General features: G+C 44.5%; 4 protein-coding genes across 8 annotated transcripts; 2 read left to right on the top strand and 2 right to left on the bottom strand.

Moving 5' to 3' along the window:
* The first annotated feature begins 124 nt into the window (after nucleotides 1-124).
* Nucleotides 125-1,803, top strand: LOC126866280 (general odorant-binding protein 83a-like). Of its 2 annotated transcripts, XM_050619667.1 has the most exons (6): nucleotides 125-919; nucleotides 1,001-1,076; nucleotides 1,177-1,265; nucleotides 1,356-1,458; nucleotides 1,535-1,599; nucleotides 1,663-1,803. In XM_050619667.1, exons 1-6 carry the CDS (start codon nucleotides 839-841, stop codon nucleotides 1,678-1,680), a joined length of 432 nt encoding a protein of 143 aa, XP_050475624.1. In that variant the 5' UTR covers nucleotides 125-838; the 3' UTR covers nucleotides 1,681-1,803. The 2 variants fall into 2 exon arrangements, with proteins under 2 accessions (XP_050475624.1, XP_050475623.1); XM_050619666.1 differs by lacking the exon at nucleotides 1,663-1,803 and having other exon boundaries at nucleotides 1,356-1,619.
* Nucleotides 1,734-10,179, bottom strand: LOC126866253 (nodal modulator 3). Of its 2 annotated transcripts, none has more exons than XM_050619591.1 (14): nucleotides 10,109-10,179; nucleotides 6,611-6,710; nucleotides 6,358-6,486; nucleotides 6,079-6,245; nucleotides 5,857-6,010; nucleotides 5,359-5,764; nucleotides 4,992-5,268; nucleotides 4,735-4,916; nucleotides 4,055-4,505; nucleotides 3,765-3,957; nucleotides 3,512-3,657; nucleotides 3,317-3,440; nucleotides 2,882-3,244; nucleotides 1,734-2,749 (listed from the first exon to the last, which is right to left on the bottom strand). In XM_050619591.1, the coding sequence occupies exons 4-14, from the start codon at nucleotides 6,147-6,149 to the stop codon at nucleotides 2,042-2,044; spliced, it is 3,075 nt and encodes a 1,024-aa protein (XP_050475548.1). In that variant the 5' UTR covers nucleotides 6,150-6,245; nucleotides 6,358-6,486; nucleotides 6,611-6,710; nucleotides 10,109-10,179; the 3' UTR covers nucleotides 1,734-2,041. The 2 variants fall into 2 exon arrangements, with proteins under 2 accessions (XP_050475548.1, XP_050475547.1); XM_050619590.1 differs by lacking the exon at nucleotides 10,109-10,179 and adding an exon at nucleotides 6,798-7,068.
* LOC126866277 (CXXC motif containing zinc binding protein) lies at nucleotides 7,145-9,523 on the top strand. The gene has a single exon (XM_050619656.1). The coding sequence runs from the start codon at nucleotides 7,457-7,459 to the stop codon at nucleotides 7,940-7,942; it is 486 nt and encodes a 161-aa protein (XP_050475613.1). The 5' UTR covers nucleotides 7,145-7,456; the 3' UTR covers nucleotides 7,943-9,523.
* LOC126866252 (probable serine/threonine-protein kinase DDB_G0278845) lies at nucleotides 8,512-21,818 on the bottom strand. Of its 3 annotated transcripts, XR_007689824.1 has the most exons (10): nucleotides 21,518-21,818; nucleotides 15,380-15,903; nucleotides 14,409-14,969; nucleotides 13,866-14,269; nucleotides 13,079-13,771; nucleotides 12,553-13,015; nucleotides 11,529-12,445; nucleotides 11,255-11,424; nucleotides 10,601-11,183; nucleotides 8,512-10,185 (listed from the first exon to the last, which is right to left on the bottom strand). XR_007689824.1 is itself a non-coding variant. In XM_050619588.1 (9 exons), the coding sequence occupies exons 2-9, from the start codon at nucleotides 15,527-15,529 to the stop codon at nucleotides 10,951-10,953; spliced, it is 3,591 nt and encodes a 1,196-aa protein (XP_050475545.1). In that variant the 5' UTR covers nucleotides 15,530-15,903; nucleotides 21,518-21,818; the 3' UTR covers nucleotides 8,512-10,950. The 3 variants fall into 3 exon arrangements, 2 of the variants coding, with proteins under 2 accessions (XP_050475545.1, XP_050475546.1); XM_050619588.1 differs by having other exon boundaries at nucleotides 8,512-11,183; XM_050619589.1 differs by lacking the exon at nucleotides 21,518-21,818 and adding an exon at nucleotides 16,000-16,163 and having other exon boundaries at nucleotides 8,512-11,183.
* Between the last annotated feature and the right edge of the window lie 1,741 nt (nucleotides 21,819-23,559).

Here is a 23,559-nt window from a genome sequence, read left to right as displayed (position 1 = left end):
TTTCCACCACATCAACGTTTCCGACTCTGTTCCCTATCCGTCCGCCTCGGTTATATATCGCTGAAACCTGGTGTCGAGACCTGGATACGAAACTGGTGTGATCGTTCAAACTATCCAGTTGATCGCGACTTCCGATGCTCGGATGATCCAATTGCCAATTGAGGTCGCGATTAAATGCGCGCGATACGAATGAAAGGAATGGCCTGCGAACGAAATACGCTTCGTTCGAGTAACGCGTATTGTCGTGACGCATTTTCTTTTTCGAATCGAAACAACATCCGATGATCTTGCTATCCGTAAGATGTTGCCTAGACAACATGCATCGTTTCCCTTATATAGAAAATGGTCAGTTTGTTCGTGCAATCTCGAGGTCTATTCGTTGCATAGCAGGAAGTAATTAAAGTAGCTAGGAACATGCTCGATTGCACGAAATTCGAACATTAATTGAACGTTTTGCGTTAGCCTGTATTTTACCGTCCGCTGGCTACGAGTTCGATAATTCTGCCTTTCTTGCAATTTACACGGCTGTATTTACGCTAAATGTCTATTGTTGTTTGGGGCTTAACATCTCCTTTAGCGTTTAGACGCTATCATTAGATAAACATCCGACGAAGAAGGCGGCGTGTTTGTTTGCCGAGTAAAATCAAATAATTGTACGGCGTATGAATCCGAAATTACGCCAACCGATCCTTTTAGCCGGTTGTGGTGATAAGTGGACGTCTATAAATGGTACGAATTCGTAGCGCCGGTATAGAGTTGACTCTGGTGTCTTCGACGTTCCTGACGTGCGTGGTCGAGTTTGTAATATTTTCATCGACGGCAACGAATTACCGGAGAAATGAGAGCCGCGGCAGTTTGCGTGTCTTTGATTTGTCTTCTAACGTTGCAATTCGTTCTCGTCCACGGAGGTACCATATCCGTAAGTATTGTAATAGGTATCTCGATTCGCTATTTTTTTTTACATTCTTAATGGAAATAACCCGAATGTTCTACGAACAAGTCGGATCCCGACGACTTCAGGAGAATGACATCCGTACATAGAAAGAAGTGTATCGTCGAAAGTAAGACGACGCTTGGTAAGTTGGCGAAATGCGTAGCTACACTTTCCACAGATCCTTTGTTTTTCTATGTCGTTTCTCTTCGTCGTTTAAATCTAACGACGACTTTCTTTTACAGAGGCCATCGAAGGTACGGAATACGGGGAATTTCCTGAAGATGAGAATCTGAAGTGTTACTTTAAATGCGTTCTGGAAAAGTTTAACATGGTAAAGTTCGATGTTGTTGCATTGTATTTCTTAGCTAGACCATAATATCGCGTTTCCTATAAAACAGTGTTGTCGTTTTGCATAGTACAGATAGACAAGAATGGTAAAATAAGATACAACATACTGAAACAAGTAATTCCAAATGTTTACAAAGAAATAGGTAATGAAATGGTCGATAGTTGCAAGGACGTCGGTAAGTATTCCATCGATTGTAACGACCGCGAGTTTATCTGTTATAGATCTATTATCTTGATAATTATTTTTTTTAGACGCAGAAGATAAATGCGAAAAAACTTTCATGTTTATGAAATGCATGTACAACGTCAATCCTATAGTAAGTACGCCAAGATAGCGCAAGTTATTCTTATGAAAAAGCTTTTTATCTTTTGTTTTCTAGGCGTTTATTGCTCCGTGATCGCCATAGAAGTACGATGTTATCGTTTGGACAATCGTTATTGCACCGGAACGTAGCAAAGTAAAATTACGTTTATTATATCAGCATAATAAAAATATAATTATCTATGAAAGTGACATATATACTTCAGAAACGCAGTAACGAACATTTCATCTTGAAAGTCGGCGTATGCATTTACGGCGCCAAGTATTCCGATAAAGCGGTATTCGCTAAATCGATCCACGCACATAATGTACACAGTACATATAAAATGCAACGAGATCGATCATCGATCGACAAGAGATCGTATCGCGTTCGCGAGCGCATTAATCATCGTAACGCTACTGAAAATATCGCGGAACGATCGAAAAATCGCTAATAATTACGCCTTGCGTGGTTTGGTTTTCCTTTTGTTAATATTCATTATTTGTTCGACTATGATATCGTCCGCTCTCGGATCGACAGGAACAGCTTGTATCGGGCTTCTCGAAATCGGCGCCGGTTTTGGCCACCTTTCGATTAAAGCGTTCAGCCACAACCATAATTTTTCCCGATTGAAAAACGCCACTGCGATAAACATGATAAAAGGTAACGCGACTACGGACGTTTGATTCATGTCACTATGATCGACCTTACGTTCCGCGTTGAATGTTAATTTTACATACTTGAACGATGAATTCGCCTCGAAATAAAAGGGTATGGTTCTATACTTGTGTAACGCATGAGACAATGAAGATTCTAATTGCACAAAGTACTTTTTACCGTCTGCCTGCAACGGAGGCAAATGGACCAGGAAACCAGCATTGTAAGCGCTACCGACCTTGCTCAACTGCTGAGTATTTAATCTTGACGTGTGTATCGGAGAATCGGGTGTATCTTCCCTGCATAGTTTTACCTTCAATGTACGATAGTGTTCTGGTTGCATCGACAGGACGTGTACCGAGACGTCGGTACGCGCTATAGGGTGAAACGCAACCAATCGAAGACCTCGAATGTCCGACGAAGTTTGTATTGACGTTGAGGTGGGACTGGTACGTTGAATGTGCGCGTTAACTTCGGCGTTCGGTTTCAGACGGAATGCGTAGGTACACTGTACGAAAGAAAGGACGACAAGTTGCTTTCAAAGTTGTTGTTGAAACTCTTTTGAAAGGACGAATCCCTTGATCGTGACAAAAACGTAAAAAGCGAATAAATTTAAATTACAAGCAGAGATTTCGCTTACCGCTGGCTGAAGCCCCCGGATTCGAAAGCTACCGTTCTCCTCCGTGGTCGCCTCTTCTTGAAGGTTATCACAGTCTCCTTGGCCCTGAACTTCGACTAGCAACCCGGCTTCAGGTTCACCATTTAGCGATGTCACGGAACCGTACGCGCTAAACGCGACCTTTTTCCCGTATAGATTTATCTTTACCGTGGCACCTTCAACGACTTTGATCATTTTCGATGGAGGATCGAAACGGTATTCCTTCATCATGGGTCTCAAATAGTATTCGCCAGGGGACAAAGAATTGAAGATTAATTTCCCATTCTCGCCGGTAATGCTGTTCTTTCGATAACTTTGTTCACCAGACAATGACAACAGGACACCCTATATATCGCAATAATCAAACCCAACTCCATAATTCGCTATCGAGTTTAGTCGCCCCAGACTCGTACGTACCTGTAGAGAAACATTGTCAGCTTGATCGGAAACCTGTACTATGATTTCAGCCAATTTGTGAGCTGCAAATACTCCGCTGGAATCAGGCCCAGTGATCACAAATCCTTCTTTCTCCGCAGTAACGCTGGATAAACAAACAGCGAAGAATTATAAACGAATGAATTAGAAAAAACATATGGAATGAAGCATGCGCACCTGTATTCTACTTTCCCATCCAAAGGACCAATACTGTACGTTCCATCTTCTTGTGTGTCCAGCGTGTGTATAGGTACAGCTTTGTCATTACCAAATATTTTCACGGTAACTCCTTCCAGTGGTGGATTGATTCTACCAGCAATTATCTGTACGATAAAGCAGCAAGGTGTAAATGATAACATGTACCCCGATCGTGACAAGGAATTTGAGCGAACGCATTTGAGCACTTTAAGCGAACAATTACAGCACTCACCTTCCCTAAGTCGCCCACGAACGTAGCAATATCGTCTTGGCAATCGTTCACACCTAATACCTTCAGTGATGCCGGACTGAATAGAAGGATATTTGATAACGGTGTTATTGTATAAACGTTATCTGTTTTTGCCTTAAATTCGAATTCATATTTATACAAATCTTCGTGACGCGTTGATTTCAATGGACCAAGCCTATGTAATAGAAATGACGCAAACATTAACGTAGAGTCAGATGTGAAATGTGAAGATACAATAAAGTTGTATAAAAATACGGCACGTGCTCGCTTACATTATAACCTCGCCCGCTGCATTCTCGATTTTTACTTTAATTCCATCTAATGCGGATTGACTTAAAATGTTTCCTATATGACTATGCTCCGTCGAATGTAATAAAATAGGCGAAACAGTGTTCGTATCCCATGTGTGAGACGATTTCTCATAAACGTGGCAACTCTTTGGCGTAAATGTATACATTCCAGGTTCTGATACGCAATGCTTTGTGCTTCCTTTGTTCAGAGCTAACGTTAATTTTTTCAATTCATCTGCTTTCGAATATTCAACCGTGGTGTCGTGAGAAGATATGAAAGTAGCAGAAAATCCAGTTTGTTCGAAGGGCGGTAATTCAGATCGTTCTGAAGTTACAGAAATTCTATAGCTGGGATTCGCCCAACAAAAAACATCATTGTCTATTAACACCTCGTAATGGCCGGGTAATACGTCCGTAAATTGGTATTGGCCAGCTGCATGATCAAAGGAAACTTTACAGACAAAACGGTAGTATCGAGTGGATCAATTACCCGATATGACCACGACAATAAGAACGCGTTGTAATATTGTTCTATAGTGTCCCGTATCGTTGAAGTGTGAAATAAAATTTATTTTTTTATTTCAACGCATGCTTATTGTCGCAGAATTTCCAAAAGCAAGAGATCAACCATCAGATAGGTATAAGGTAAAACAAAATCTAACCTTTTGTTTGAATTGTTTTTATCGTGATACCGTCCAGTACCTTCAACGTTACGGATGCTTGACTGCAATCGGTTTCTGGTAAACACTTTACCGTTCCTGTTAACGTAGCTTTTAATTGTAAGAAGTTAATGTTGCCCACCGGTCGGGACGACACGTAGATGGTTTGTTGCAGTGGGAAAAATCTGAAAACATATCAATGTCAAGAGATATCGAGAAAGTTGAATAAAAAGGCAAAAAGCCAACGACAATGAACTTACTGTAGACCTTTAGCTCTCTCTTCCGCACTTACAATAACGCTTAATTGATACGTATCAGGAGTGAGATAGGCGGAAAATTCACCTGTTATTGTATCTATTCCAATTTCTTTGGTAAACGTGGTAGCCGTATTCTGGATGAAAACTTTTCGATGATCTAAACCTCCCTCTGCCGATAAAGTAACTTTGCCACGAACTTTATACGCTGCTGGTATCAAAACGGGAAGTTCCGGAGAATTGGGAGAGATCTTGACCGATTTGTCATTGAACAGTAAGTCCTCTGAGCGTTATAGGAAGTGAAACGCAAGATAAATAACTGAAATTCGCATTTTCCGCAGAAAGGCAATAATTAAGATTAAACTTGGCGTACCGCTTTCAGCTTTCAAAATATATTGACCGGCTTTTATATTATCCAATACATATTTTCCGTGTTCATTCGTTATAGCGATTTGCTTTTGAGAAAGTAAAACTTTCGCTCCTGGCAAAGGATCTCCATTGATAGCGGTACGGACGATACCATTTACCGTAAAACCGGTAACTTTAAATCCTTGACGTAATAGGACGCTGCTGTGATTCACTTTGAACGACAATTCAGGCGGTTGAACATCAAATTTAGTTTGAGCACCGATATAATACGGAACAAGTTTATATTCGCCAGGTGATAAACTTGGAAACATGAATTTACCACTTTTATCCGATGCAACATGACAAAGTGGCTTTCTAGATTCGAGATCTTTACTTATAGGTGTCGTTGCGCAATTCCTAGCTACACCGTTCTAAGCAAACGCAAGACAAATAGATCAAATTTTGTTAATTTTGCAAGGTGCACATGAAAAATATCAGAAAGAAAAATATAAGAAACTCTTACTCCAAACAATACAAATGTTACGCCGCTAACTGCTTCTTCTTCGCTGGTAACTCGACCGCTCACATCGTATCCATAAATTACCAGACTACCATCAGGAAGTTCTGTGTTGCCTTCTCGTACTGTTACTTTCACGGTATTTACTTTCAACATCCATCTAAAGAATAAAGTAACACAATGTGACGTGTCTCGTAACACAATTAAGTCAAACCTGATGATACTCACACGGGATGAGACGCAACAAGTACATATTGTCCAGGTTGTACTGGGGTAAAATAAAATATACCACCTTCCATGGTAACCGTTGTACCAACAGGAACTTGCTTGTTGCTTTCTTTATACAATGATACTGTAACACCTTTAGGACCAGAATCCGATCCTAAACTGATAACCTAAATCGTATTACATTTCTTAACGATACTGCCAATAATTCATAGAATAATTTTCATCGCTCCATATATATATTAGATTTTGTATAAAATGTATTTCACACGGATAGTTTACCTTGCCCGTGATACCAAAACCTTTGAAGGTAAAATTAATATCTTTGCCTTCACTGCAGGCATCTGTAGTTCCATCTACGACCAATAAAATTTCTGTAGGTTCGAAACTCCATCCTCTAGGTGGATCCACCTAAATATATATAAACAGAAAACTAATATTCAAAACTAGATACAATGGCTTTAATTAATTTCTTTCATTAATATACATTAAACAACAGGTTATTATGAAGTTTTCTTATATTGTTTCTTATTACCTTCAAAACGTATTCCCCTTTATCGTATAAAGGAAGGAAATAATATCCATTGTTAGGGGCACACTCTGTAGAATCTTTGAGGCTACCAGATTTTGTATATCTAAATAGATTGAAAGTTTAAGTCATTATCTGTCGTAATTTGTGTTGTAATTTGATTCGGTCAGGAACTGCTCGATAAACTACTCACAACTTTATTTGTACTTTAGCAAAATCGATATCGGCGTGACTTTTCAAAAATCCACCACAACCTAAAATATCTTCTGCATTCGAATACGTGGTTAGGATATAAAAACAAACTGCAGAGAGAAAAGTTGTTCGTCTCATGCTTATTTCTTTTGTCCGCTATTCATAAATATCCAGGCTACGTGATCACTGCAACGATTTTGTACGAGACCTGATTAGACCATTTCCAAAGCACTAACTCGTGTAATAATAAATGTACACTGAATAAATGTACGATTATAGATGAAAAACTAAATTGTAGAATATTTGTTAAATCATTTTCTACATTACCAACGGGTATTGTACTCATGCGCACATACACGATTCAAAAATTATACTTTAACTATTTACGATACGTTTATAATACTTGGTTTAAAAGTAGCTCTCGATTGACAGTATAGTATAACACGAGACAATTTGTGTAGAAGCGTCCATGTGTTGTTACTTGTGCAATTAATTGTATGGAGAGAAATATCGTTTGTACATTTACGAATCATTCGTTTGTAACATAACCTCAATAAGGTTATATTATTTTAACAAATATACATATACATATAATAATATAGGAAACATCAAGGCACGCGTGGAACTGTCGTAAAAGGGAGAGAGCTAGATCTTATCAGAATGGTAAAGATAGCATTTCAGATAAAAGCTACGTTAGAAAATATAGAGGAACTGAAGCCATCGGGAACAGAATTTAGATGGTACCTCAAATTTACTTGCTGCAATTGTGGCGAAGTATCAGAAAAATGGAATTATGTATCTTTGAGCGAGTCCATTCCAAGTCAAAGAGGAAACTCAGTGAATCACTTTGCGAGCAAATGCAAACTTTGTTCTCGCGAAAATTCCATGAGCATCTTGGAGGATTCCATCAAATCGTTTCTCGCGAACGATCAGGAGAAATTCCAAACGATAGCGATATTCGATTGTCGGGGCCTCGAACCTAGTGATTTCTCAGCAAGAGAAGGATGGACTGCCAAAGCCGTAAACGATGGAAAAGTATTTACAGATATAGATTTAAGCGAAGGAGAGTGGGCTGATTATTGCGACAAGATTAAAGAACCTGTTGGAATTTATGAAATAGAACACAGATTTGAAAGAATGAAATAATAAGTTTTACGTGCTTGTTGTTACTGCAATCGATTCACACATAATGGGATACTCTACGAAAAATAGAAATACTTTGAATTCAATATAAATTTTACAAAAATAGAGGCGATAGATTCTCTTTTAGCTTTGTGTCTTTTCCTTGTTTGCTCATCTTTTCACTACTAAGCTGATACTCTACTTTAATGGTATTCTGTTAAACAATTTGTTTCAATGTACATACATGTGTAATCTGCGCATATATTGTGCATACATATATTTAAATACTTATGTAAGCAGAGACATTCAAAGGTGCCTATATCGATTTGAAATTTGTAATTTTCTAATCTAGATAATAAAAAGCTATTTGTTTGTTGCCATTGAAAACGTAGAATATGATTTACACGTTCTTGCACATTCATGTATACACAAATCTACTATGATATAATAAATACATATTTATAATACGAACAGGATAGATACTTACTATTGCTACTACTATAAGCTAGGCAAAGAAAAAGTAAGACGATCTGCCGCTATTAGCGACATCGTTAAATCGTGTAGGAAAGAATACCAAGGTAAACGAATGCACATTTCCAACGACGTAATATAATTTATTCATAATCATATAAAAAAAGACCATTTAACCTCGTAAATGGTTTAGTACAGAGGAAATTTGCAACAATAATTTTATAACTCTTCCAAGTTGATTGAAAATTGCCGATTATACCCTGCACCTGAATAACCGGGTGACTAGCATTGCGCGTTAGCAGGGGGGAGGTTGAAAATTTTATTCGTTAACCAATCAACAAGCCATAGAAGAGTTTGAACAAGACTAGTCAGCTATGCGATTAGAACTCGTTCTTTAGTGCGTACTTACCTTCGGAATGTTTCGGTCTACTTAATTAGTTAAGGTAATGAAAACCATAAAGACGATGACGATGATACTGCTAAACAATAATAATAGTACTAGTAATAGTAACGATAATGACGAATGACGATGACGATGATGGTGATAATAGTAATATAAAGTTGTCATACTAAACAACAATATTCAGTTAGGAAATTTTCGTAGTAACGTATCAGCATATACTTGACATATCACGTTTACGCTAATTCAGACCGGAACGAGCTTCTCCGCGTAAGAAAATTATAGTCATAATAATAATGGCAATGATGATAATAACGATGACGATGTTGATGATGGCAATGATGATAATAACGATGATGACGATGTTGATGATGGCAATGATGATAACAATATTCGTTTACTTGTATAAAGTAAAAATAAAGTAGAAATTAAATCTTCTCGAACGAAAAATTAAACATATATACATATATGTGTGTATATGTATACAAGTGTATAGATACACACGTATCGGGTATAAAAGTTGCGAATGAATTGACCTGAGCCAACCGTGATTCACTGTGAAATTAATAGGTATTTCACGTGTTACGGCGTTAACTTTAAAACTGGCTAAGAAAGTTGCAATCACAGTGCCCAACGAAACGGGCAAAATAAATCACAAGAGAGGATCAAAAAAAAAAAAAAAAAAAAAAAAAAAAAAAAAAAAAAAAAAAAAAAAAAAAAAAAAAAAAAAACGATATTACGACATTGTATAGTCGATAACTGGCTAACTAGCTAGCGTACTAGTATTCGCTACCACTATTGTTCTCTAACATCTTTTACTATGGTCTCTAGCACATCTAACACAAACATAAATATTGTGCGCGTATTACGAACTGTCGTCTCTTACCGAGAGAGAGAGAACTCGAAACGTATATGTAAATCACAAAGAAATAATTGTCATCGAACGCTTAAGTCTAAAGATATAATATGTCGATAACGCTATCAGTCTATTCTCACAAAAATATCACCGTGACTGAAAGTATTTTTCGTCTATTAGACCGTCAGAGTTGAATATCATCGGCGCCGAACCAGCGAAACAGAATTATATTTTATGCAACGAATCGAACTGATCGTCGACGGTAAGAATTCGATTCTGACGATCTTGGAAGATCTCTCGACGATTTCTCCACGCGAATCAATATCATTTTTCTACGAAACTCAGAAGAAAACGTTCTAGTAGTAGCTTTCTAATATTATGAACGTCTATATAGCATATGATGCTATTATCAACTAAACGATTCTATACTACCGTGCTAGATTATTATCTTTGGTATACTAACGGGAAATGTTTGTTCCGACCGACCGACGGAATCGACGACAACTTTGCTCCTAGTCCGTTGTGACTTTGACAGTTTATCTTCGGAAGTAGCAAGTATGAAGTAGAAATAGGAACATTACGAGTTTAATATATGTATATGTACGAGAAAATTGGGATACCGGTGGATGCTGTCGACGCGAGAATTAATCTACGAATAGGCCCGTGAAAGTACGCGAATCGTTTGTGATCGTTAAGTTAAAAGACAAATTGAAAAAAAAAAAAAGAAAAAATAAAAGACAAAGAAAACGAATCGCGATAAGAGCAAATTGATCGTAAGAACGGCAAATTGAAAAAGACGTTTCTCGGTTTTGTTCCACTGGATGCGATTCTTCCTGAAACGACTCGAAGGGATCACGTACAGTCGCGGCGGCGTAATCATTTTTAACACGTCGAGCAAAAAACGCGAGAACAATGCCCAGAAAATATTTCATATTCTTAATTTTGACTCCCTTACCGTGTATAAACAGGCAGAAAAATAGATCGATTCCCTTCTAAACGAATAGATAGATAGAAATTCGGCTAGTTCGCGTCGATCATCGTCGTTTCACGGTGACTCGACGCGTTTCGTGGGCATCACATGTTATAATTCGGCAGAACGTTACACGAAGAAGAGCGTAACCGTGCGCCGCGCCTAAGTTGTTGGTCGCGGATCGTCGCTCGATGATCTTCGATGCGCGAATCGTCGTCGCCGTCGTCGTTGTTGTCGTCGTCGTGATTGTTCCACAGCGACACGACCGGCCGGATTCGCCGATCGCGAGCCAATTTTACGAGGAGATGTCGATTCTTTTCGATTTCGCGATCGGTTCAGGGCAATCGATCGGTCATTACCGGTTCCAAACACGTCTGCTTCAAAGTCGCGGACTGATCCTCGAGACTTCGCTTCAGGCCCTCGATCGTTTGCATCAGCATTTGCCTTCGCAGTCGGGACAATTGATGCTGGAAGATCTGCGAATCCTGAGCGTTTACGGACGCGTTTGCGGCCAACCGTTCTTGTCGAAGCCTAGCCACTTTCTCTTTCAGAGATCTCCTCGAATCATCTGTGAACGACAAGGGTAGCGTAGTAGATAGTTGTCTATACTTGTCACGACTTATCGTATGGGCTGCTTACCGGTATCGTCGGTGGCGGTATCCCCGTCCGAATTTCTCAACGTGACGTGCTCCCCTAAAGTTTTTTGTATCCTGCCATAGGTAGCACTGCCTGCGTACACTTTCCTTTTGACCGGCTCGCTTTGCGGGCAATAGGAGGATCCTTCTTTTATGGGACCCATATCGACTGACCTGCAAGGATAAAAAAAGAGCATTCTTTAAAACTGGTGCCTCTAACAAAATCGGCGGATACGGGGGAACGTGGGTGTCAAGGATGTGGCGTTCGACACGCTAACCTGAAAGTCATTAGAGGTGCTCGCCTCCTGACGTCGCATCTGTCCTCCGAGTCCGAGGAACTCGACGTTACTCCCTCCTCCTTGGTTACGGCGTTGAGCGACGATCTCGAGGTGCGAAGTTCTCTTCGACTTATTCCGGGGAAAGAATCTGTGTGCGATAAAAAGGCGCAGCGAGGCCTGTCGACGAGGTAAGGGCAAGTTCGAGAGCGCGTGGCGCACTGATCCGAACCGACGATACCGTTGCAATTGAACATTGTCACCGTCGATGGTGAATCGGTCGTGGACGCCATCATCGTGTTCACTCGCCGTCCATCGTAGTCGTCGGGATCCTGATTCTCGTAAACTCTCGGCCGAAAGCAACGAAGCATACTTTTATCGGGTGACTGCCGTTGGCTCATCGTCGCCGTCGCCTTTCTTCTCGAAACGAGAGGGGAGTCGATGGTGCATTTGATCGAGGTCGATTGGCACGTGGCTGCCGTGGCACCGGGCACCGGTGGGGAAACGTTTCGCTCGACGAATCGTCGCATCGGGGAACATGGTTGAACGAACTGCTGCCTCTTGGGACTGGTATGCTCGAGATCCCTGATGCTGCCACTCTGCAATTCCGGCTGCGAGTTTCTACTCTTGGAGAGGGCAAGTTCGATATTCAGTTCTGTATTTTTGATGAGTTCGACCCGTTTGTTCGTCAGTCCGTTGTGAAACTTTCGGGAGGGCGATGGTACGATGGGTAGGCTGGTCTGATTCTTTTGCATGTTCACCAGAATGTTCTCTGCCTCGAGGATCAATTCTCGATACTTTTTGTCCGCTTCCTTATCGGCCTCGATCAGAGCGATCTCGGAGGCGAACGTTGCCATATAGGTGTTGTTGTCGGTGGTAGTTAGCCGCCGCCTGACGAGGTTTCCGTTCACGTAGCTCACCTGTAGATCGAAAGAAAAAAAAAGAGGACCGATATATCGGTATAATCGGTATACGTAGGATAGGCCGATATACGTAGATAGGTAGAAATTAGAGCGCGCGCGCGTACCGAATTGGAACGTCTCTTGACGACATCGAGATCACCGGTGACGAGCCGGCCGCCGGCAGACGATCGTTCGTCGGTCGATCGGAGCGGTGACAAATTTTTGTTCACGTCGCAATTTTGTTTCTTGCGACGCAAACAAATCGGTGTACCACCGACGCTTCTACTACCCTGATTGAAGCCCGAGTTTTTAAGCAGCATTCTCTCGACCAGCACGCGGTTCAAGTTCGCCGCCGTTTCTTCGTCATCGTCGTTGTTGTCGTCGTCGTCGTCGCCGTTACGGTCGTTATTGCGACCAACGACTCCTCCTATTACGCTGGTATTCGGATCGCGTTTGTCGAAATTCGGTTTCCTGCGCTGCGAGCATCTCTTTTTCCGTTTTTCGCTCGACTGCTGCTGCTTCTCGTCCGTTGGTTGCTTCTTGTGTCGCGCTGTTTGCTTCTTCGCGGTATTCTTCGCGCTGATCGTTCTGCGAACAGAGGCGCGACGCGTTTCATCGCCGACAGGAAATAGAATTTGCGCATGCACATACCTCTGAAGCATCGCGGCCGCGGCCGCCGTCGCCGCGTCGTCCCTGTTCCTTCGCTTCATCAACGACTCACGCAGTCTGCTGCTCCGTCGAGCGAGTTCGCCGGCGAACGCGAAATAAGTACAGTGTCCGGTGTTGGTGAAACGTCCGGTGCAATCGAGATTGTCGAGATCGAGGAACGAACCGTTGTCGATATAGTCGAAGTCATCGTTGCCGAGAGGATCGTTTTCATCGGCACCGTCTCTAACGGCGTCCAGATCAGACAGAGATTCGATGTAGTCCTCGCAATCGGTCGGATCGCTGTCCGACAAAATGTCCGTCTCCTTCTCGTAAACGTAACTTTCGTCGAATTTGCCCATCATCTCGTTCAAGGTGATATCGTCTTCGGATGACCTGGCGCTTCGCGTGATCGACGACGCGGACGAACCTTTTCTATTACCGTTTCCGTTTCCATTTTCCTTCTCATTCCCGTTCCTATTTCCGTCCTCGTTGTCGTTGCTGCTACTACCGCCGGTGCCGTTGCTACCGGCAACGCTGCTTACGTTGCTACCGCCGTCGCTGCTGCTGCTGCTGCTGCTGCTGTTAGTGCTACTGCCGCTACTGGTGCTGCTACTGCTGCTGTTGCGTCTTTGCACGGATAAAGCTATCTTTGGCCGAATCTCCATGCCAGATGCTATTCTCCAATTTTGATTTATCCTACGAAAAAGATTTCGATTCGAAGAAAGATCGGCGATCGTGCCGTTTCGGCGGCGGAATTCGAGAGGCAAAGAAAACTCTGCTATATACTAACGGACTCCTTCCGGCGCTGAGACTCTCCTGTTTCGATTCTCTTCTGGCTCGTCCTACTCGCGCGCTGCTCGCGTTTACGTCACTCGCGCTTCCAGACGACTCCGTGAGCTTCAGGCCAGAACCGCTGCTGGTATCGTCGATATTCAACCTCGATTTGAAGCCGGTGGTGGTGGTACTCGAGCCGGAAGAGTTGGCCGACAGCCACGGATTCGTCCGGATTCGCGAGCGTTCGCGCGGCGATTGAACGGTCGGTGAGAGCAATGGCGGCGGTATGGAGGAAGGCGGCGGTGGCTCGGTCAAATTGCTCCTCGAAGATTCCGCTGAGAAGGATTCCTCGGTCCGCCTCTCCTTCGGTAGCGCCGATCGTTGTACCGATAGATCCTCTTGCGGAAGACGATCGCCGATCTGTTTGGCAAAGCGTATCGCGTCACTTTGCAACGTCCGTCGAGTCGATATCTAAAAAGGACGAAGACGCGAGTCCGTTCCTCTCCGTTGAAACTGCCCTGCGTGACCAACGACAACGGATCCCGATCGGGATACCTACCTTACTCGTCCTCCCGTACTCGTTGGATCGAACCACGTCTTTCCCCAACTTGTCCATCGTCGTGGTTGCCGCGGAGAACATCGTGACACAGCCAGAAACGGAAGGTTCGACGTTGCCCTCGAACCTTCCATGTCTGCTGCGTCCTGAGAGCAAAGAAGCGGAGGCGACCGGCAAATCCGACGAATCGCTCGGTTTCTTCGGTCTGCCGTTGTTATTATTGTTATTGTTCTTGCTGCTACTGTTGTTGTTGTTGTTGTTGTTGTTGTTGTTGTTGTTACTGTAGTTGCCTGTGGCTGTGCCGGCATTGACGTTCGCGTTACTCTGAAAGTAATGGGTTCCGGTCCTGATGTTGATGTAATATTCCGGCGGATAACTGGTCCCGGGTGAGGTACCGTCCGTCGAGTATCCGGTACTGTAGGCGCTTTCCGGAGAAGAGAGGTTGACGCTACCGGTGCCCGCGGACGTACCAGAGGACGCGGTCACGGTACCGCACCGATTACCATCCTCTCCGTGCAATCGAATTTCGTCCACGTTCCTCGACGGCGAATCTACCGGATGAACCTGCGAATCCAGACAATCCAAAGTCGGCAATCGTTCTCACGGTTCTTCCGAAATCGAGGAGGGGCGGAAAATCGCGCGAAGGCTGATATGGAAGAGAGTTGCGCGATGGAAGCGATCTGGTAAAGCGCAAGAGTCGACTCCCGTGTACAATCGGTATACCGGTCTAATTGGATAGCAGTTGGCTGCTAGAGGAAAGCGAGTCGACGAAAGCAGAAGGTGAGAGAAAGAGAGAGAGAGAGAGAGAGAGAGAGAGAGAGAGAGAGAGTGCGATGCCGTTGCCCGTCTCTCGTCTCTTCGCTCGTTTGCTGCTCCGCGACTCTCGTTTTCACCTTTGAGAGAGTGGAGGAGACCGTCGCGGCAAAACAACACCAAAAGAGGGTTTCGTACGGTCCACGTCGAAACATACTCACTTGGTGCAACGCGGGAGACCTGTGAGACCCGTTTCGAGGAGAATTGGAATTGGAGTCGAAACCCTTTTCCCCCTTGCCCTTTCGGTCCTTTTTCTTTTTCGATCGCACGATATGTGCTTCCATCCATGTGCGCAGTTTCGTTCCAAACATGATGCGCGACGGTGATCGGCCAACGGTGAGCGAGGCTTCGTTCAAAGATCAGCTGTCCTCCCGCCGTGTTGGAGATTGCAGGTCTGTTGCGGGATCGTCGAATTCGACTCGCGTTCGATCACGGCGGTGGTGACATCGGCGCTGACGGCGACGACGCTGACGACGTCATCGACGGCGATGACGAGAATCGATCCATTTCGCGAGCAAGCCAGCCTAGAGCGATCGAGCCGAACAAAGTTTCCGGAAGCTCGCGAACGTTTCCTGTTCTCGCCAATTTCTAGCCTGCCGCCGTTCGTCCGATTAGCGTGCAAGGCCGACGCGTTGCTTGTTCTCCTCGCACCTTGTCCATTCCTCGACGATGCGACCCAACAGATCTGAAACAAAACGCGAGAGAAGCATACTTAGATTGTTTCGGCTTTGTGTCCTGATCGCCCACCACGAAAAACTCAATTTCAAAAGGAGAATCGAACCATGAGCATGCACGGCCAGCGGCATTGTAACGTTGCTCGTTTCGTCCGCCTCGATGCGCGATGTTCGCAGAAAGCTGTCGTCTGTTTAGTTTCGTTCAAAACCCGAATCGACTTTATCGATCGACTACCGTTCCTCTCGACGACCTTGAAAGATTTCTCTCGATGAGGCGTTCGGCAAGAAAATTATGTCTATGTTTTACGGCTTATCGTTATTATGGATATGACACATCTTTCTTCGAGCAGCGGCGAAATTTTACGCGAAAAAAAGAAAAGTCGAAGGAGAAGCTAACGAAGGGCGCGAAAGATGCGCGAATAAAAAAAGAGAAGAAATTCGGATCGCGAAAAGGGTGAAGAAAGCTGCCGCTTGTTTTCGACGCAGCGCCAACAACGCCATCTGCTGCCTAAGCGTTAACCTATCTCGGTTAGCGAAGAAAAAGGAACCAGTGGGGCTAGACGATTCCGAGATACAGGGAATCGTAGTAAAAGAGGCAGAGAAAGAAGGCAAGCGGACTTCCGTTTGCGATATTTCGCGAAAGAGAGCACAGCGACGAACGGGAGGCGCGCGGGTTAACGCGATTAAAAAATTGCGAAGTCGAGGTTCGCCATTTCGAAAAAATCGTCGACTCGGAGAAAACGGCGCAGCACGACGTGCGTTGTTGTTCGAGCGTCGTTCCATTGTGCTAGGCTGGACGAAAGAGGAACGCACGCCGAACGAGAAACGTAAGGAGAAAACAATCGACCAAGACAATGGACGATCCGCCACGCTACGCTATACGGTGGTTTCATCTTCGTCGTCTAGTCGTAGGATACAAAGCCGGCGAGCTCGCGGTTACGACTTTCGCTTGAATTTAGAGTCGGAGTTTACATTTTTTCGTGGATTACGTTGTTAGTTGCAAGGGATGGCGTTCTCGAGAACTAGCAGCATTTATTTTGCCCAACGGGAAGACTTGGATTTCGTTGGACGCATTCGCAAACTGACATCGTATTTCCGACGGCGAAGAAAGACATCGAAGGTAGAGCGCGGTAGCGTGCAACGATATTCCGAGAAGAGGAAGAAAAAGGTGGATCGAATCGATGCGACGTTATCGTTGTGAGGCGCGTATAAAGAAAGAAGCGCGGTCCTTAACCCTTCGATCGCGCGTCGAACAGCGAAGAGGTCAGAGTGCGATCGGCGTACGCTTAACGATGATGCGATTAATTCGATTAAGACGCAACGTCGCTCGCTACGATAAAAATAATCGACCCGTTGTTGATTATAATTTTCTCGCGCGAGCGAGCTAACGCGCGAGCGTACGATAATTCTGGAAATGCGGAGCCGCTTTCGGCAGACTGTGGCGACAGCGCGAAGCGAGTCGATGCGATACCGCGGTCTTCTCGAGGAATCGAGAACGGGAGAAAGGGAACGCGAGGTTCTCGAGAAAAAGTAGTCGTGGGCCCGGAGAGATCGCGACTGGTAGACGAGCGGAAGAGACGCGAAAAAGCGAGTACCGGCTAACGGCTAGCTAGAAAGATGGGATTCGGAAAGGGTTCGATCGAGCAGCCGCGTGGGCGGTACGGAGAGCAGCGGAGGTAGCGACCACGACCGTGCCGGGGCAAACGTTGGTCGCCATGGCAACTCTCGCAGCTCTCGTCCCAGGCAACCCCCGCCGGGGGATCTACGGGTCGATCCCATCGATCGATCGATCGATCGATCCAAGCAACGTTCGTTTTTCACGAGATCTGTTTTCTCGTCCGAACGACATGCCGCGGCTCGACCCTCGCTCATCACCACCCCCGCGTTTTCTCGAAACATTTCCCTTTCAGGCGTAAACTCGAACGAGGAACAAAACAAGTCGGTCGCCGCGATTTCACGGTTCGAGTCTCGATCGGTTTGCTCGTTGACCGCCCGGATCGATCCGGCGCGCCAGCTCCTTCTCCCGGTTGCCGTTGCCATTGCATTCCTGATACCTCCGACGACTATGTTTCTTCACGGAAGCGTATCTCGCGTTTGTTTCGCGAGAAGTCGCACAGCGCGATCGATCGAGTTGCGCTCGATCCATATCGCTTATATTATCTATACATAAATACAATTCCGAGTACGTAATAACGTTAACACCGTGAGTCATCGACGACGGTTCACGGGCACATAAGCGATCGCAACCGCGCGTTTGTTTCTAACCTAAACGACTTGTTCCGCTCGAGTTGGACGGTTGCCAAAATTATGTAACTCCGTGATAACGCGGTCACAAGTGCGCTGACTCTGAGGTAATTATTTAGAAAGTTTACTGCCATCTTGAATGTCGATCATTTTTTTAATATATGCGACGTGTAATTTAATATATTTAATATACGATTCCGAATGTCATTTTCCTGTACATATAACCGCCGCTCGGTTTAGTTTTCGAGGTATTTGCAAAAAATTATCGATATTACTGCAGCGAAGTTCGCCTATGATAATTGTGCGTTCGTAGAGCGTATGCGCGTCTCGCGGCGACTGGATGAAGTAACACGCCTAAACCAAACCTAATTCTTATCTTTTGTTTATAGTTTATATAGGCCCGGGTTAGGTGTCATTCTATCCGGTTGCCTCACGGTGACCGGCAAACCAATACTAACGCATACGCTGTCACGGATGCACAATTATCATAGGCGGACTTCACTGTAGTAATATCGACAATTTTTTGCAAATACCTCGAAAACGGACAAAATTCACTGGAATGGTACCGATAGATTTTTTCAAATATCCAAGAACTAAAAGAATCCGGTAGTAACACGCGAAGCAAAATGTTGTTCGGACTGTTGATTTCTACAACGTGTTAAAAAAATCATCGAAATCCAAGATGGCGACAGCTTTCTAAATCGTAATTACCGACCATGATCATCGACTGTTTAGTGAATTTCGTTGCGAAATCGGTCGATGCGACACAGTGAGAAAAGTTTGCTTTGTTAGGAAAACGACTGGATCCGCGACTGGGGAAAAATATAAAGAGAAGAGGAAATGACAAACCTCGGTCAGTGTCAAGGACACGAGGTAAAGCTTGGTTCGGTCCCAGGCGGAAAATCGTCGAACGGCCGAGAGTTCTCACAACGGTACAGTCATCGTTACGTAGTCACTCGATTTGGGATATTTCGCTGTATCGTAAATCAAGCTATAAAATAAAACGTTACGCGTAACTTTGTTCTCGAAGAAGGCGCGAACTTAAGAAGTCGCGTCGCTACTATTCGAATGTCCGAATTGGGATTAGGAGGAATACAACGCGAAACGATTCGACCGTCGATCGTTCGCTCGTGTATCTAATTCCGATTAACGTTGGTATCTCGATAAAATGAAAAGCTAATTTGTAGGTTCGTTTGGTTCATTGGAACAAAAGATGACGGGTATTCCCTTGCTAGAACACGGTTTTCTCCCCGAAAGATTCTCGTGACAATGGCGTGAGGTGAAAATATGCGCGTTAGAAAAATATACGAAACGATTGGAACGATCGACGGTCGGTTGGCGACTCGCCAGTACGTAGATACTCGTCGTGCGTAGACGCCTGTATTCCAATACTTTTCGACCTTGCCCGGCTTTCTTCGAGAGCTTTGGTTCGGTTTATCGAAAGCCTAAAACGAGAGAACGATCCTCAATATACGTACCGTATACGTATGTAGAATGACTTTTCTTCCATCAATCGACGAGCTCAAACACAAACGATCGAGAGTCGCAAGAGCAATTTATTTTAAGTTTTACACGACTCGTTAGCAACTTTAAACGAAACGTTAATCGGGATGGAGGCCGAGAGAAATAGCAAAAGGCGTCCCCTTTGCTCCAGTTGTCGGCGCACCCTCTATCGGAACGGCTAATTCGAGCCAACTACCCTCCACGAGGATCCTCGTGACCAAAAATAATCCATCCATCCATTCGCTCGCCCGTATCTATTGGTCGCATGACGCGTGATGCGACGGCTCGCACTCATCAGACTCGCGTTACGAATAGATACGTAGAAGGAGAATCTTAGTCTCGCCTTTCTCAACTCCGACGAATGCGAATCTTCGAAATAAAGCACACCGCGAATCGATTATACACCACTACCCCTACCGCGGACTGTCTTATCCCGTTCGCACTTGTCTTCTCCCTTTTGTGTTTCCTCTTTGAGCGTTTCCTTCGCAAGCTGATTCGGGTGACGATCATTTCCTGTCTGTCACCACTTTGCTTCGAGTAGACTTCTGTACGAAATTTTCAGACTGATGAACTCTTGGCGAGTCTTTCTTCGTTCGGCCTTTTTATTTCTTTGCCTTTCGAGAAACGCCACGCCTTAGCGCGCGATGTTCCCGGGAACAAATGATATCGCACGTCGGCTCGCGTTTCCGGCCGCGAGAGCCGTGCCGTATCGCACGATAGAACGCGTTCATCGAGTATCTCGACTACGTATTATTCTCGAAGAAGATATTCTACCCTTCGACACGACTCTCGGTAACGTTAATCGTTCCCCGAGTTGTCTTACTCGCGATAGAGCGAACTCTCTTTCTCTCTCTCTCTCTCTCTCTCTCTCTCTCTCTCTCTCTCTCTCTCTCTCTCTCTCTCTCTCTCTCTCTCTGCCTTTCCATGTTTATCCGCGAAAATATTTCCTGGAAATTCGACTCCTATCCAGAGGAGCGCAAACAATGAAACGATATCTAGCGAAAAGTTATGGCGGAGTTGCTGCTTGATAAAAAGAAAGGAAAGCAGAAAACGAGGGAACAAGCATTTTTATAGTTTCTATGTTCCGTAGACGCGGTCGCTCTCGAAGCGGCTGAAACTGATTGGTCCTTCGTTCTATGGAACGCGACGCGAAATCTATTTTCGTTTCTTTGTTCAAAATTCCTTCGAGACTCGTAGATATTTACACCGCGTCCGATCAACCGTTTGAATAACTGGAAAATCGCGACGAACCTTTTGCTTCTTCCATACCGTCCCGTCCTAGGTGTTCTCCTCGTGTGGAATTGGTCCGCGTTCGCAAACGTATATAGGTTATGTAACGATAATGGCTAGCGTGCGACGGACTCGAGCGCACTGGATTCGGAAAACCGCGCAAACGACGGTTACCACACTTACCATGCCGAACTGAAGTTGTCCGTCTACGTTCGTTTACGTGCTTTTTCTCTCTCGGACAAAAAAAACGGATGCAACGACGACGGCAGCTTTTACGCGTCGACGCATCGTATTGCAACGACCCACCGTCTATTGTACAACCTTTAACCTGCGTTATTCTCCAAATATTCCATATCACAGTATCGCCGCTTTTATCGTCACGTTAATAAGATTACGGTATTAAGATTCTTTTCTAGGAGGTAAGAGGCGATACAATCGCCAATAAGATTTCGTTTATATAGTATGTAGTAGAGAGAAAGTCGTATGTTCGGATGCTAGGAGACAAATCTGATCCGAACGGCGGTCATTTGTCCATAAATGAGTAAAGTGTAGGGAAGTGATTGTTTGCCGATTGTCAAGCTTTCGGTGGAATAACGAACGTTAAGGAATTGGGGTCTCGGAAGGAACGTATTCGAAGTAATGCTTTACCTTGCTTTCCATCGAACGTCATCCTCCATCAGTTACGATCTCTTCTTACGCTTCGAAAGTACCGAAATCCGCCGATCTCGATCAACTTCTCCGTGAATCGAACGGTTACTCGACGATTCCACGTTGGAGAAATTAAAACGCGTGAAAAGATGCGCGTCACTTCTTATTTGAGACGTGTTGTATGGACCGTTCGAGAAGAGCAAGAGGCACGGCCGCAGTGCGGCCGGCACGCGACACTCTAATATTACGGGAACAAAACCTCCTACCTCACTGACCGTTCCGACGAGACTGAGCGCCGCCGACTACGCACCCTTATTGGGTGGGCACGTTGCAGGGCCGTACTCGAAGGGGGTGCTCTCCCTCTATACTCTATGTACTCCCTTCCACCTGATACTGTCCGCTTCTGTCAAGCTCTCGGCTCTTTCCCGTCGATACGAGCCATCCCACCGCCTCACTCGGAATATCGACACGAACTAGAGAGCACGAACCGTCTTTCGAATCCTACCTGATTTCGTGCGCCTCTCGCTCTCGCGACCGACAGAAACCGACCAATTCTTGCCGCTCTGGCATTCTCGACAGCTGACAAACCTAGACGACTCTATCGAGTTCGATGTCCCACGATGTACATTATTGTACATACATACATACATAGCTGTCCCTTTGCGTGTCCACGATACCATCTACGGGAAAACGCACGATCTTAAATAAATCGATGTTACAGCGTTGACACGATTACGTAGTATATATATAATGTATGCTATACGAGCAGGACTAATGAACGACGAGCGTACGTCCCTGTGCAACAGTGGCTAAACGGGACGACACCCTTCGACAAGGTAGGGTAGCCAGATCCAATCGAGGGGACTTTGGAGAATTCCCGCTCTCATTTCGCCGAGCATTACCGTAGAAAAGACACGACAACGATCTCTTTCGATTTTACGATGTATTTTCGTAGGATCGATGCTGCGCGATTCTCGGCATGGAATAACTGTTTCCTTCTTCTTATCTTCTTCGGTTTAATGAGAAGGAACCATTTAGTTTGAATTATCATTTAGCGACCTTTTCGACTTTGTGCCTCCCATTGTTTGTGGCTCTTCGTGGCTTTCGACAAAGCGACGTCGAACCGTCTCAAAGTATCGAAACCTTCGGCTTTTATACCGCCAAATGAATACCTTTCGGGGTTGCATCGCGAACAAAAAGCAAGATTATCGATTGCTCGGTCGAATGCCTGCCCCTAGCTTTCTCGCATTTACATGCTCGACTTTCCCATTCGACTAAATCCGAATCTGTCTGCCTTCGACGCCAAATGTTGGAATGTTGCCTCGCGTCAATTTTACTCTACACCCTCGCTCCCGAATCTCCCTTTTTAATCTTTTGCCAGCGAGAAAAAAAAAAAAAAAAAAAAAAAAAAAAAAAAAAAAAAAAAAAAAAAAAAAAAAAAAGAAAGGAAATTGGGGGCACAAACGTGAATTCGTCGAGACGATAATTACGTAGGTATCTCACCAGAGGGATGCGATATTATCCGTATACGAGTTGGCACTGTTTCGAGCCTGGATTTTTGCCAGGATAAATATCGATCTTGTCGCGTCCGAGGATCCTCTCGACTTCACTCGATTCGATTCGACGATCGCATCGCCCATCGACGATTGACACGTGTTACGCAGCCGAGCTTCGAAATTGGTGTGCTACCTTCTTCGCTACCTCTTCCCGCTTGCACCACTTGCAGACAAAGGAGCGCAAGGAGTAGGAACGACTCGATTAAGCTCGAGCGTAACGTAATGATCGAACGCGATTCGGAATTCCATTTGGCACAATTACGTTTCGCCACAAAATTTCCAGCGAAGAATCCAGACAACTTATTTGATTCCGTGCATAATAAAAAGAGAAAGAAAGAGAAATAGAAATAGAAAACGAAGAATGGGAAGGACAATTTGAGGCAGAACCGCGGGAACAGTGCAAAGAAAGATTGCCTACAGTCTATGGCATAAGCTCGCGCGAGCGACAATTAATGGCTCGTTGACAAGCCACGAAGGGCTATCGTC

The sequence above is a fragment of the Bombus huntii genome, chromosome 6 (genome assembly GCF_024542735.1).
Source record: "Bombus huntii isolate Logan2020A chromosome 6, iyBomHunt1.1, whole genome shotgun sequence".
Lineage (NCBI taxonomy): Eukaryota > Metazoa > Arthropoda > Insecta > Hymenoptera > Apidae > Bombus > Bombus huntii.
The sequence above is the reverse complement of the archived record's forward strand: the minus strand, read 5'-3'. Positions and strand labels throughout refer to the sequence as shown.